The sequence below is a fragment of the Mustelus asterias genome, chromosome 18 (assembly GCF_964213995.1).
Source record: "Mustelus asterias chromosome 18, sMusAst1.hap1.1, whole genome shotgun sequence".
Classification (NCBI taxonomy): domain Eukaryota; kingdom Metazoa; phylum Chordata; class Chondrichthyes; order Carcharhiniformes; family Triakidae; genus Mustelus; species Mustelus asterias.
The window spans coordinates 18,348,067-18,363,578 of record NC_135818.1 but is presented as its reverse complement, the minus strand read 5'-3'; the positions used below and the strand labels follow the sequence as shown (position 1 = coordinate 18,363,578).

Here is a 15,512-nt window from a genome sequence, read left to right as displayed (position 1 = left end):
CTGAGACTGAGGTGATTGACTTCCAACAATCACAACCATCTTCTTTTGTGCTGGGTATGACTCCAACCAGTCATTTTCCCCCTGATTCCCATTGACTTCAATTTTGCTAGGATGCCTTAATGTTGCCTTGATGTAGTAGTTGCGGCATTTATTGGCCCCAGATGATTTGCCCTTGGTAAACTAATTCAAGCAGAACCATCAAATGAATTCCTGTCCTTACCACACCGTACTGAGCAGCCAAGAATAATGAAGTGTAAACATTGGCAGGAAAAGTGCCGAGTGATGGCCCCCCACTCGGCAAGGCCAACAACCGCATGGGAAAGATGGAGCAGAATTTAACTGAAAACATAAATGTTGGCTGGAATAACTGTGCGCCATTAGCTCAAATTTAAGGCACATACTGAGCTGGCCAGGGTCCAGGATCTCTAGTCACTTTATATAAAACCATTAATAATTATTTAAAAGGATACCTGCATGTTACTGACTGGAGACATCATTGATCCCGTGGTCAATAAGGACAGATTTGAAGTCTGCATTTTTTTTCCAATGAAATGAATCAAAAAGGAAGAAACTTGAATTCACATAGTGCCTTCCACATCCTCAGGAGGTCCCAAAACGCTCCCCCAGCAATAAAATATTTTTGAAATGCAGTCATTGCCGAAAACATGGCAACCCATTTGAACACGGCAAGGTCCCACAGACAGCCATGAAATAACGACCAACTCATCCGATTATTTTTTCAGTGATGCTTGTTAGGAGATAAATATTGGTCAGAACACCTAGAATGAGATTTAAACCCACGACTTTCTGGCTCAAGAAAGATAGCAATCAATTATGGATGATGACCATTAAGCTCCTAGTCACTTTTCAGTTCATGAGTAGAGTTGTTATGCATTCAAAGGTCCGATCATAATCAGATAGAATGAACATCGGAAAGAAAGGACTTGCATTTGTATAGCATCTTTCACAATCTCAGGACGTCGCAGGGCGCTCCACAACCAATGAAATGCTATGGAAGTCGAGTCACTGTTGTAATATAGGAAAACTAGAAAAGAAAGCTTCAGTACTTATGTGAAATAAATTGTAGATATTGGTCGAGATTAATGTAGCTCAAGAGATCCACAATGGACATGGCCTTACAAGGTGTAAATTTGTTCCTGCATGAATCTCTGTTCATTTGTGTGTATCATATATATGAGTGAGTTTATGGGTCTGTATGTGTGAACTGGTTGGTGAGCAAGACCTGATAACAGGGATCGGGCCTGGGTGAGATTGTTGTCGGTGCAGACTCGATGGGCCGAATGGCCTCCATCTGCACTGTAGGGATCCTATGATTCTATGAACTGAATGGCCAACAGCCCCTCATCAATCCTTGTGTTATTCCCACGGCAGTTTACTATCGCAAGAACAACCGGTTCCAGGCAGTGAGGGTGAAGCTGCAGAGCCCAGAGTACAAGCTGAGTAAGATCAGAACCTCAACCATCATGACCGATTACAATCCAAACTATTGCTTCGCCGGCAAGGTGGCATCACTCAACGAACTCAAAGAAGTGCCCAGGAGAAACATCTCCTTGCTGAGGTGGGTGACATTAAAACTCTCGCGGGCAGATAAGAATCGTAGAATCTTACAACACACAAGGAGGCCGTTCAACCCATCGTGCCCCTGACCGTCCTTTGAAAGAACTCTCCAATAAGTCCCACACACCCTGCTCTCATCTCAAAGCCCCTGGAAATGGTCCCTTATATCCAAATCCCTTTTGAAAGTTGCCATTAAACCGGCTTCCTATATCCTTTCAGGCAGTGCATTTTAAATCATAAGATGTGTGTAAAAAAAAATTGTCTTTATCTTTCCTATTCCCGATACTCCTCCCCCATCCCTACCAGCTTTGAGCCAATCATCTTAAAGCTGTGATCCCTGGTTGCTGATCCTCCAGTCAATGGAAACAGTTTCTCTCTATCTAGTCTATCAAAATGTCTCATAATTTTGAAGACAATTCAATCTTCCCTTCACCCAGGAGGGCAATCCTAGCTTCTCCTAGAGGCTTGGGCTAGCATACCATTGGATAGCTCAGGTAGAGCAAGGTTTATGCCTGAATGGGGGGGTGGGGGGAGGGGGGGGGGCGGGTTATCATGGATCTTGGGCAGGGATGGGTCAGTATCCTCCGAAAGCCTTTATTTAAGAAGATGCCCCCATAAATAATTTTACCCTTACCATTCCTGATCCTACTTGTTTGTGGTACTCAATAAAATGGAGTGGAACCTGTAGGGTGCAAGCATCGCCCAGTTAGTTCCTGAAACGGTTATCTATATGTTGCAGGAACCCGATTTGCAGATTAAAATAGTCTGGGGTATTGCTTTGATAGAGATTGATTGTTTGAGGCTTGATCTCCAGCCAGGGCAGGCAATTGATTGTCAACCAGATGTGTTCCAGGTATTATTTGATTTATTAGTGTCACAAGAAGGCTTACATTAACACTGCAATGAAGGGGGCGATTCTCCCAAAAGTGCTGAATTGGTGGAAAAACTGTTCTCGGTCGCGACTGTTTTTTCAGTGCAGCTTCTCACCTGAATCTCCGCGCTCTGTGCACTGGGGCAGGGCCTATTCACACCGGAGTCTGACCGTTCTGGAACACTGCGCATGTGCAGTGGCTCCTGATCTGTCAGTCTCCCCGTTTGCTGGTCAGCTCGATTGCTGGCCAGCCCGGGACCCCCGCAATGCTGCCCCTCCAGCCCCCCCACAGCCCGATCGCAGCCCCCACAACAATTCCTGGGCCAGCCCTAAACCCCCCTCACCCCGGAGCGCCCTGATGTTCAGCCCACCCCCCCTCCCCAGCAGTGGCGATGCTCCCACCCCCCCTCACCTCAGCAGATCCACCCCGCTGACCCCCCCGGGGTCACACTCTCCCCTGGGAGGCAGGCCCCCCCCACAGCAGACCACCCCCCCACCCCCACCCCCCCAGGCTGCCCCAATCGCTGCCCTCCCTTCAGCCCAGACCGATCCCCATGCAAAGTGGCAGCGAGACCCCCCCATCCCAATTGATTGGCCCTAGGCTCCGCCACAATGGGCCCCACCGCCTTGGCACTGCCCAATGCCCGATGGGCAGTGCTAAGGTGCCCCCTGGACATGGGCACTTTGCCCCTTGGGCAGTGCCAGGGGACACAGGCTGGCACTGCCAGGGTGCCCATGCCCAGGGGACAACCCATGCTGCCCGAGCCCCTGGGGGTCCCTGATTTTCCCCCCCTTCATTCTGGCGGGATCTCCCGCTAGTTCCCTGAACGTGGGGAGCTACTCTAAACCTCCTCGGAATGAAGTACATGTGGCGGGGTGGGAGATGCTATCGGGCCCGGCATGTTCCGTGCCGGGCCCGATAATCACACGCAAAATACATTTAAAATACATTGAAAAAATATTCAAATGACTTACCTCTCTTCCTGCTGGTTTCCAGCGTGGTCTCGACTGTGACTGTTCTCTGGCTCTGGGAGACACGCATTCCCGACGCATGCGCGAATCCCGCGAAATGGCCGACACGCTATTCCTCCGACCAGACCCACCAGAAAAGTTGCGGGTCACAATGGGAGAATCGGCCCTGAAGTTACTGTGAAAATCCGCTAGTTGCCACACTCTGGCGCCTGTTCGGGTACACTGAGGGAGAATTTAGCATGGCCAATGCACCTAACCAGCACGTCTTTCAGACTGCGGGAGGAAACCAGAGCACCCGGAGGAAACCCACGCAGACACGGGGAGAACGTGCAGACTCTGCACAGACAGTGACCCAAGCCAGGAATTGAACCCAGGTCCCTGGCGCTGTGAGGCAGCAATGTTAACCACTGATACACTCAAGGTAGCAAAAGAGAGTGCAGATTTGGTCCATATTTAAGGATATAGATCAGATTAGACAAAAGTAAAAGTTTTGTTGGAAACAAGAACTTTAAATGTGGGCCTAAAGGAGGCATTTAGGCATATTTAGGTATGAGTTCGGGCGTCTTTCTTTTAGGAATGGACACAGAAGATAATGGGTTTAGTGATGGGTCAGAGATATGCAGGTGGTGAGGGACAATAAAGACTATCATTGATATGGAGCTTTTGGCAACCATCGGACATGCACTTTGCAGCCAGTGAAGCCCTTTTTGAAGCATAGTCACCATTGTCATTTCGGAATCAATTCGTACACAGCAAGCTCCCAGAAACAGCAATGTGATAACGACCAGATTATGCAATGTTGACTGTGGGATAAATACTGGCAGGTGACCAGGGATAATTCTCCTTATCAAAATAATACCATAGGATCATAAGCATCCACTTGAAAGGGCAGAAGGGACCTTGGTTTAACATCTCATTCAAAGTACTGCACAGCACTCCTACAATCCTGCACTAGAGTGTCAGCTTCGATTTTTCTTGAGCTCAAGTCTCCGGAGTGAGATTTGAACCTAGAATCTTGTGACTCAGCTCCTAGAGGGCTCCTGACTGAACCACAGCTGATGTGATATGTGAAAGCACTCAGAGACGGCCTTGTCTCTATAAGAGACCATGGGAATGGAGAGGTCACGGGGACAGCACGGTGGCACAGTGGTTAGCACTGCTGCCTCACAGCGCCAGGACCCAGGTTCGATTCAGCCTCGAGTCACTGTCTGTGTGAAGTTTGCAGGTTCTCCTTATGTCTGCGAGAGTTTCCTCCGGTTGCTCCGGTTTCCTCCCACAGTCCAAAGATGTGCGGGTTAGGTGCATTGGCCATGCTAAATTGCCCTGAGTGTCAGGGGGACCAGCTGGGGTAAATGCATGGGGTTATGGGGATAGGGCCTGGGTGGGATTGTGGTTGGTGCAGACTCGATGGGTCGAGTAGTCTCCTTCTGCACTGTGGGATTCTATGATTCTATGATAAGATCTTGTATAGCTAAGCTCCAGCAACAGATTAATTTGAGATGTTCTAAGAACATGACCTTCTGCTCATTGTTAACTAATGGGTGGGAAATCATGGGGGTTAGCGGAGAGGGGGCGTTCAAGCTTGCAGTATCCTGATGAGCATTGTCAGTGGGCAGGACACCCCACTGAGCCCACACGTTCACTGGAGAGCAAAGACTTTTGCTTATTTGTTAAATTGCTGAAATGCATCATGATAAAGTCTGTTTTACAGCACTGCTAATACAGTCAACTCTAATCGAAAATTAACTCCTCTTCTGCTCCTTAGGGCCCTTGGTCATGGTGCTTTTGGTGAAGTGTATGAGGGTCATGTGGTTGGAATTAGCGGAGAGTCTGTCCCTTTACAAGTGGCAATCAAGGTTAGTCATGGAATTTTCAAAAATTTGTTCCTCTGTTATATGTTGTCCTCCAGTTGTAAGAGTGGGCGGTCATGTTTCTCCAGTAGATTGCAAAGAGACTGATTTATAAACGCCTTCCATGGTCACTGTCCATGAATGGTAGAGCATAAGACTACCATGACCTATCACAGCCATTATCAAACCACCAGTTGTGTCATAATTAAGGAAAGACCCTAACGCTACCAACTTTGTCATAGTCAAGGAAGCGGTGTCACAGGGAGTATCAAATCAGGGACATCACACCTTAGAACATCATGGCTCTATGTGGATTTTCTTCACCACCATTAGTAAAGCCACTGGGCTGAATTCTGCCGGAAATTGTCAAAGGCCGATAGCTGGTGGGGCCAGAGACATTGAAGCTGCCAACAGCAATAGCGGAATTCTCCGCCATATAGTCCAACACATATGAGTAAAAAATTTAAAGGGGTGTGTCCCACAACATAAAGCTGCCAGGGCAGCCTCTGAGGATCATGCCAAGGGACAGTGCCCAGGCATGACCCTCTTCCTGAGCGATGCACTCACCTGAGCTCCCCTGGGAGGTCTGCTAGCCAGGTAGACATCCTGGGAGAGCAGTCACGATTCACATCATTCTGTCCGCATGCCAATGTGAATGAGCTTTGTGATGGGTGGGGTGTGGGTGGGGATGATTCAGGTGGAGTGGCCTGATAATTAGATATTAATGTATTCAAATAATGTTCCCAATGTTAAGCATCAAGAAATGCATTACCTCCTTGACGGGAGGGAGGGGTGGGGGGTGGGGAGCTGGGAGCAATCGTATCAAGCGTTTATGTCAACTTGAAAGGCAATTTGGGAGTTCTCGTGAGATTTTCCACTCCTGTTGCCTGACAAAAGCGGGAGCAGAAAATCCTGGCCACTGCAAAGGAAGTAATGAAAGCCTCTTCATCCTGTCTATAATCTATTTGATGGCCGGAATTTTTTGACCGTCCCGCTGCAGTGAACAGAGATTTAGCTTTCCACCAAATTCTCTGTCTTTACTGCAGCGGGAAAGCATGGCGTGAACGGACGGTAAGGTCCAATATCTTTGGATAGCATATTAGAGTTCTGCAGTCTGCATGGTCCTTGGACAAAGCCATGTAGAGCAGGGAAATGCTGAGCATTGACTGAGATTTGGGTACAGTGTGTGGAGAGGATAAATGGAGGAGAATCATGGCGATACAATCCCTCCTGTCTCCTCTCATTAACAACAACCTTGCAATCGGGTCTCAAAATAACGTCAACTCATTAAAGAAAGGGAATAAAAATATTTTTAAAAGTCAGGTTGGGGAAAGAGCGCGGTGAGATCGCGTTATCCTTAACTCTCATAAGACTACTGCAAGAGGGAAAAAGAACCAGCAAATGGCAGCAGAACTAATGGAAACCCAGGTGCCCTTTCTAATCCCATCTTCCTGCATCCACCCCATAGCCCTGCAATTTACCACACTTAAGGAGCTGATCCAGGTATTTTTTCAATGTGTTTAGGGTCTCTGCCTCCACCACCAACTCAGGCAGTGAATTCCAGACACCCCCATCACCCTATATGTGAAAAGGTTATGCCCCCGTTATACCTCCTATCTCTTAGTTTGAATCTATGTCTCCTGGTTTTTGAACTCTCTGCCAAGGGACATATGTTCCTCCTGTCCATTCGCGCCCTATCCCTCACAATTTTGCATACCTCCATCATGTCACCCCTCAGCATGTGCCTCTCCATGAGGTTGGTCACTCTCTCACGCATTCAAATCTCCGAGAGTTGAGCTCATCTGCACCTTTAACTTCTCCATTTACCGACGTAAATCTCTCAATACCGCAGGAAACTCTGCCAGATGGTCACACAATTGCAGCTGCAGCTGCAGCTGCAGGTGCAGATAATGAGCCCCAAAGCCCTTGTTCAGTGAGCTACAAAGCATCAATGAGACTGCTGCCCCCAGGAGAAACTGCCCATAGACACCTCTGCCTCAAACACCTCCTGCTGTACTCCTTACCCAGTGTCACCAACTACATCCACCCGAGGTTCATGTATCTACGCTGTTGCCCAGTGAGCTAGTCTGGTGTGAGACTACTTCCTTGGACACATTTCCCTCCTCTTGACATCCAAGGCTCATGTTGGCTACTGGGGGTGGTGCCACAATGCTGGGACCTGTGTGAGACATAAGAGAAGCTTATCTGAGGATGGCATAGAGACCCTCATCACCATGGAGACCCTCATCACCATGGAGACCCTCATCGCCATGGAGACCCTCATTGCCATAGAGACCCCCCTCATCGCCATGGAGGTCCTCATCCATGGAGGCTCTCATCCCCAGGAGGCCCTCATCCCCTTAGAAGCCCTCATCACCATAGAGACCCTCATCGCCATGGAGGCCCTCTTGGTTATGATGGGTGACATCTTACAGCCTAACAGTTTGGGAATATCTCTCCTATCATTTACCGCCTGCACCAAGATGCCCAAGTAGCAGTGACTGAAGTTTGAAGCTAGCCAGTCCCGGTTCTTCAGGCCGCTTCCTGGCTCCAAAATTCTGGCATTGGAGTGGATGAAGTTTACAAAATAACAATTCCATTTCTACAAAGTCTCATCAAAAATGAAATCCATACATTTGGGTCCACGATGAATGCAGTTTTTATATGCTCTGCTCAGTGTGGTGCAGCATTAGCTTGCTGCAGTGACATGATAGCTTGGGGATGATATTTTCTGCTCTGAATACCGGTGTTGGAGTAATCACGTACAGGTGATGGCCTAGGAGTATTATCACTCGATTATTCATCCAGGGTTCGAATCCCGCCACAGCAGAAGGTGGAATTTGAATTCAATAAAATATACCTGAAATTAAGAATCTTCTGATGTCCATGAAACCATTGTCAATTGTCGGGAAAACCCATCTAGTTCACTAATGTCCTTTGGCGAAAGGAAATCTGCTGTCCTTACCTGGTCTGGCCTACATGTGACTCCAGAGCTGCAGCAATGTGGTTGACTCTCAATTGCTCTCTGATATGGCCGAGCAAGCCACTCAGTTCAAGAGCGACTAGGGATGGGCAATAAATGCTGGCCAGCCAGTGATACCCATGTCCCATGAATGAATTGGTGACCTCACCAATGCTGTGCAAGTGCCAACATGTTGACACTGCGCGGCACCATTCTAAAGGGCCTGACATTCTTGATGGGATGACATGCCTTGTGGTGAAGTTGGGCCAGGAACAGCCAGGGGATTGCTCTGTTGAGGTTCTAGAGAGTAGGATAGTTAGTGTGACTGCAGGATTGGAACTCTGCATGTGAGGAGCTGCCCCAGAGCTGGGCTGCCATGCACCCTTGCAAAACATGCTGTGACCTGCTGCATTCACCTGACAGAATGCAGCCACGAGTAGGGGGGTGTAGAGAAAGGCTGGGCTAGCAGACCCCTCAGAGCCTGGTCTTCTCAAGCAGAAAATCAGGAGAGCAATGGATTGTGCAAAGGGCTGGGAGTTTCCAGAGGGTTCCTCAGTGCTGGGCCAACATTCACCAAGATAACAACCTATTAGCCAGCAATGACATCAGCAATGACAGTAGATGCTCACAGCTCGAAGTTCAGCCAAATTCTCCCAGACATTTTTTGAATTCTTGCAGTACCAAGATGGCGGTGGGGTCAGGTCCTGTATCGGTTCCAAACCACGATAGATCCCTCTCCGCGTCCAACTCACTGCTGATCGCACCTCACTACTGGTGTGGGAGATAGCAGACCTGACCATGGCCCAGTTCCACCCCCCCCCACCGCCCCCACCTTCCCCCCCCCCGCCCCCCCGCAGCACGAAAATAACGTCAGCAAGCACTGCCACGTCGGAGGTGGGATGGTGACATTGGGAAATCTCCAACTCACGATTCCACCTCAAACACAAACTCCCAGCCCATCTAATCTTATAAAGGTTGATATATTCCTGCATCTCTTTGGTGAAATATTCATATCAGTTTTCTACCATTACAGACTCTTCCGGAAATTTGCTCCGAACAAGATGAAATGGATTTCTTGATGGAGGCTTTGATTATCAGGTAATGGTGATCATTCTTCTTCATTGACCTTTGATCCCTTGATCGGCATTTCCCAATATCTTCACAGGTTACTGATAACAGATCAGAAATATCAGTCACGGGGAGGCAATGGCCTAATGGCATTATCGCTAGACTATTAGTCCAGAAACTCAACTAATGTCCTGAGTTTGAATCCCGCCACGGCAGATGGTGGAATTGAAATTAAATAAAAAATGTCTCAAATTAAGAATCTACTGATGACCATGAAACCATTGTCAATTGTTAGAAAAACCCACCTGGTTCTTTAGGAAGGAAATCTGCCGTCCTTACCTGGTTTGGCCTACATGTGACTCCAGAACCACAGCAATGTGGTTGACTCCAACTGCCCTCCAAGGACAACTAGGAATGGGTGATAAATGCTGGCCAGCCAGCGATGCCCATGTCCCACAAATGAATAAAAAATAAAGTCATGTGGAACTGGGATGGAAAGGTAAATTCAAGGAGTGTTAGTTGGACAATCCTTTAGTCTCATCTCCAGCCAATGCTCACATCTAGTCAGCCACACTGTGAGTGCAGCCTGAATATAGCCTCCAATCTTCATTGCATAAACTTACCTCCTAAACCTCCCTTTCTATTTCAAGCTACAGACCTCCCCAATTTTATTTCATTCTTTAACTGGATTTATCTAAGTTTTGCTGCTTTTTCTTACCTTCATTGGCAAAGATCCGTCCTTTTGGATCTTTATCTTCACCAGCCTTGCACATGCCCTTTGTTATTAGTCTTGTCACAAGACTGACAGGCCTGGCCAAGCCTGCTACAAAGGACTATAACAAAATGGCCTCCAGCACCATCACAGTGGAGTATTCATTGATGCACTCGAAGGCCCAAGGTGAACGGAAGCCCCTCGAATATAAAACAACCCTGCTAATTTCTGCAAAACAGTGAGATGGATGTAAAGTTTCATCCAACCAATGCAGTGGAGGGAAATGCATTGTTAATCGTTGTAAATATGAATCATTTGGAGATAAGGGAGAAGGCACTGCCGGGGAGAAAAATGGCCATCATGACAAAATGGTGATAACACTAAAAATATTATATTCCGGACTTTAAATATCCAGGATTTTAAAATAACCAGCGGATCAAGAAAGTAACTCACCGACTTAGGAATGGGAAATAAAAACCCTGGCCTTGACAGTGACGCCCACATGAAAAATTAAAAGATGTCCTAGGAAAAGAATTTTATAAATTGCATGACAGTAGCGCCCATAATCAGCATTCTGGTTTGGTAACCTATATCTATGAATAACACTGCTGAGGAGTTAGAAACGTCAACACATAAAATTAGCAGAAGTTAAGAAACAGCTTCAAAAAGCTGACTGCCCAAAAGAGGTTCTGAATATAGACTCAGGAAATGCAAAGACAAAGGCCAGGACTTTACAGAGCTAGAGCGGGTGTGAGGCCTATTCGAATTTGTGCGAGAAGTAGTCAAGCTTGTGTCCTGACATCAAAGCGCTCTCTCGCAGTAGTTCAGCTGGCGGGTGTGGGCAAAAGGCTGGAAGTTCGCCAGCCAACAACTGAAGGGCAATTCAGCTCATTAAACATGCTGTTGACCCTGAGTTGACCTGGCCCGTACACTTTTATGCTTGACATACAGGCCAATCGGCCTAACGGTGTTCCCAAATTTTCACCATTCCCAATTCAGGGCAGGTTAAATATCCAGGATGAGACAAAATGAAATAACATGTTTGAGGGTTTGGGTGTTGTGAGTCGTGCTGTCAGTTGCTTGATTCTGTAGTATAGAGTTTGCAGCATTTTCTTGGTGAAAATGTCATTGGGACAATACTGCAGTTCCCTGAGGCAGCCGTCAGCCTTCAGAGAGCTGCTTGCAAACTCCCGCCTGCACCGTCACTTCTCTCAGAGCCCACCCTCTTTCCACTCTCTGCTGTAGTGATCAGCCTTTCAGAGAGTACGTTTCACACTGGCTGGCTCCGGGGCCCATTGCAGCCAGAAGCACGTTTCACGGCTGCTTCTGGGCCCACGGGGAACAGTGCGCTCAATGGGAGAGAAATTCAAGCCAAAGGATTGAGGGCGACTCGATGTGTCTTGAATCAACAAAGGGCTTTATTATCAAACAACAAGAATAATATATATACAAGGTCAGACTAAATTACAATGCGCCCACGCTACTTGACTCCCTGGCTCCAACTGAGAGTCCCTCCTTGACCTGTGGTAGGCGACCTCCTGCTGACTGGCTCAGCTTCCCGTCAGGGCCATCCACAGGGTTCTCACCAATCATGTGGCCATCGGGCAATGCCCTCCTTTAAAGGGCCACGCTACTCCAAGTTAGACTGAGAGTGCAGTGGGACAGAAGCTTATCATGATCCACATTTCAGGTATAATCATCATCTCATTAATTCAACTGTATTACGCAGGAATGCAGTTAGCAGTGCCAGTGAGAATTAAAGACAGGAGGATTAGTTTCTTTGGGTTTGTCCCCCACCCTCTCCACCCCCATCCCCATCTCTCAGAACATTTCCATTTTTTGACACCTGATTTGGTGCCATATATTTACTTTTGGGAGCCTATCATAATTCCTGATTTTTTGAATGAAGAACGCACTCTCATGCAAACCCAGCTTCATAGAATCCCTACAATGCAGAAGAGGCCATTCAGCCCATCGAGTCTGGGCCGACTCTCTGACAGAGTATCTTACTCAGGCCCTCTTCCTATGCCCTATCCCCATAACCCCACACATTTACCACGGCTAATCTATCTATCCTACACGTCTTTGGTCACCATGGGGCAATTTTTTTAACCAAGGCCAATCCACCTACCCTGCACATTTGTGGGAGGAAACCAGAGCACCCGGAGGAAACCGACGCAGACGCGGGGAGAACATGCAAACTCCACACAGACAGTGACGCAAGGCCATAAGGAATGGAATCACAGAATTCCATCTGCATGGGTTTCCTCCGGGTGCTCTCGTTTTCTCCCACACTCCAAAAATGTATGGGTCAGGTTGATTGGCCATGCTAAATTGCCCTAGTGTCAGTGAGACTAACAGGGTAAATTTGTGGGTTACGGGTGGGATTGTTGTCAGTGCAGACTCGATGGGCTGAATGGTCTCCTTCTGCACTGTAGGGATTCTATGATTCTATGAATTGACAGTGTAAAAGAAACCCAATACTGTGCTGTCAATTAGTTTCGCTCTTCTATTCTTTTCCCTTAACACTGCACAAAAGGAATGTCTCCTCATCTTTACTTCTTTTACTAATTACTTTAAACCTGTGTCCTTAGCTTACCAAGCCTTCTGCAGTGGAAACCGATGTAGGCAAGGGATTTGTTAAACAGAGTGGTTGTAAGGAGTTTATCTACATTTATACGGAAACAATCCATACAAAAATAATAAATTTAGTCCAGATGAGAGTTCCCATGAAAGTGAAGTATTATTCCATTGGATATTTTCCTTATTGCCCTTGATCTATATTTATTGTTCAGAACTCTTTGTATTTTGATGATTTGTCTTTTGCCTGTTGCTTTCGTAAACAGCAAGTTTAACCATCAGAACATTGTCCGATGTATCGGTGTGAGTCTCCAAGCTTTGCCTCGGTTTATCCTTCTGGAGCTAATGACTGGAGGAGACATGAAGACTTACCTCCGTGAAAACAGGCCGAAAGCTGTAAGCATAATAGTGAATACTTGTAATATTCTTTGTGTGGTATCCCACGAAGCCATAGAGCGAAGAGGCAGGGCCCAGATTAGGACCAGGCCTGAAAACAGAGATAAGCATAGGGAAGTACACACAATGAGTCAACAAAGTTGTGCAGGTTAGGTTGATTGGCCATGCTAAATTGCTCCTTAGTGCCCCGGGATGCGTAGGTTAGAGGGATTAGTGGGGTAAATACGAAGGGCTATGGGGATAGGGCCTGGGTGGTATTGTTATCGGTGCCGTCTCAATGGGCCGAATGGCCTCCTTCTGCACTGTAGGATTCTATGATTCTATGAACACTGCCTCATAGGAAACACATCATTAATGCTGATTTGCCACCTATTCCCTACCAAGCAATAAGCCTGCACATTAGGATCAAATGGGTTGTCTGTATATACTCAGCAGCAGTGCATCAGACATCTTAGGGACATAGGAATAGGAGGAAGTCATCTAACCTCTTGAGATTTGCCCCAGACTAGATCATGGCTGATCTGTACCTCAGCTCCATTCACTCCACTTTAGTCCGATATCCCTTACTATCCTCAACCAGCACTCTGGATTTCAGCCTTGAAAGATCCAGGCTGGAATTCTCCAACCTTGCCCAAGGTTGGGATTCTCTGGTCCTACCCTGAGCTCACCACATTGGCTTGGACATAGTCCAGGTTGACGTGCGCCATCCATATTGATTGAAAATCCTAGTCAACACAGGAATGGGGTCTCAATAATTGTCAATAATTGGCCTGAATTGGCTGACCTGTGAGACACAGTAGGCAGGTGATCTCACCTTGAGGCGCCCTCATTGAAACCAACATGGGGTCAGGAACGTGGTCGCCAGCGGCGCAAAATTCTGTGCATGTCCGTCTCCAATTCAGACCCCGCACTAATTTAAAAATCCTGGACTATGTTTAAAAGAAAGAAAGCGAGAGGAAGACCATATATTAAGTTTGAGAGATTTAAAGTAAGACCCAGTGCACCATCAAGTCAGTACGTACAATAAAATACCTCCCCTTTCGTGTATGAATGTGAGACTTCCAGATTTCCATCTAGGCTAAGCCATATGCTGTGATCGTACAATTCCTGGCTACTTAGCTGTTGCACAGAAGCTATTTCACAACAACACAAGAAAGACTTGCAATTTTACACAATGACCCCTTTTGTTTATGAACTACATCCCCACTTCCTGAGAAAGCCACTCCACATCGTGTCTTGTTGAACTTTTGAGCTAAAATGGTGAATATAGCATTACCGAAACATTGGGCTTGATTCTCCTGTTGCGACGCGCTAATGTTTTGGCGCGTCGGGTTGGGAGATGCCGCGTGTTGGCCATTTTGCGGGATTCGCGTATGTGTCGGGAACGCATGCGCATCTCCCACCGCTGGAAAGCAGACGCAGTTGGGACCACGCTGGAAACCAGCGGGAAGACCAGGGAAGTGATTTAAATCTATTTGTAATGGAATTTAAATGTGATTATCAGGTCCGGGACTGAATTCTCCCCACTTTCGGGATACGAGTGGGAGACCCCACTGGAGTGAAGGGGGGGGCAATTGGGGCCCTCCCAGTGGTCGGGTGGCGGGCGGTGGTGCCCCCTGGGCATGGGCCAGCCTGTGCCCCCTGGCACTGCCCAAGGGGCAAAGTGCCCATGCCAGGGGGCACATTGGCACTGCCCACCAGGCATCGGGCAGTGCCAAGGGGCGGGGCCTATTGTGAGTGGGGCTTTGGGATGATCAGTGGGGGTGGGGGGGGTCCCACTGCCACTCTACATGGGGATCGGTCTGGGCTGGAGGGAGGCCAACGATTGGGGGGGGGGGGGCTGGGACGGGGTTGGTCTGCTGTGTGGGTCTGCATCCCTTGGCTGGGGTCTGCCTCCCGGGGAGGGGTCTGCCGGGGTGGGGGGGTGGCAGGGATTGTCACTGCTGGGAGAGGAGAGCTGGAGATCGGATCACTCCGGGATGGGGGGGTGGGGGGTCAGGGCTGGCCCGGGAATGCTCATGGGGCTGCGATTGGGCTGTGAGGGGGGTGGGAGGGGCGGTTGTAGGGGCAGCACTGTGGGGATCCTGTGGTGATCAAGCTGGCCAGCAAAGTGCAGGCTGGCAGATCAGGGCCACGGCACATGCGCTGAGTTCCGGAACTGTCAGACTTTGGCGTGAATGGGCCCCGAGCTTTTAATGATATTCACGATTGTGACCTCTGCATTGTACACAGCGTGGGAGGTTCGAGTCAGAACTCCCACTGAAAAAACCAACATGAATTAAACCATTTGTCCCACTAATTCAGCACTTAGAATTCCCTTGGGAAAATCGCCCCCATCCTGATTAAAGTACAGCAACTGACCATCAAACCAAATGGTCCACATTAATATTTATATTTCGGATGACTTTCCTTCTGCTCTGAATCATCTAACCCTATCTCGTTTCCTCCAATTGCTTTCCTCCTCATGTACATATCAATCTTCTCCTTGAACCCATCATTTGTCTGAACTTCCCTGTGTGATGT

General features: G+C 48.0%; 1 protein-coding gene across 3 annotated transcripts in view; it reads left to right on the top strand.

The window, feature by feature from the left end:
* The window catches only part of ltk (leukocyte receptor tyrosine kinase), a 183,055-nt gene that overhangs the window by 152,240 nt on the left and 15,303 nt on the right, over nucleotides 1–15,512 (top strand). For all 3 annotated transcript variants that reach the window (XR_013499992.1, XM_078233461.1, XM_078233462.1), the window contains exons 12-15: nucleotides 1,393–1,579; nucleotides 5,187–5,277; nucleotides 9,267–9,331; nucleotides 12,860–12,989. Coding sequence is in view for 2 of the 3 variants with exons in the window: in XM_078233461.1 (XP_078089587.1) it covers nucleotides 1,393–1,579; nucleotides 5,187–5,277; nucleotides 9,267–9,331; nucleotides 12,860–12,989 (473 nt within the window). In the remaining variant the exon portion in view is untranslated. The remainder of the gene's footprint in view (nucleotides 1–1,392; nucleotides 1,580–5,186; nucleotides 5,278–9,266; nucleotides 9,332–12,859; nucleotides 12,990–15,512) is intronic.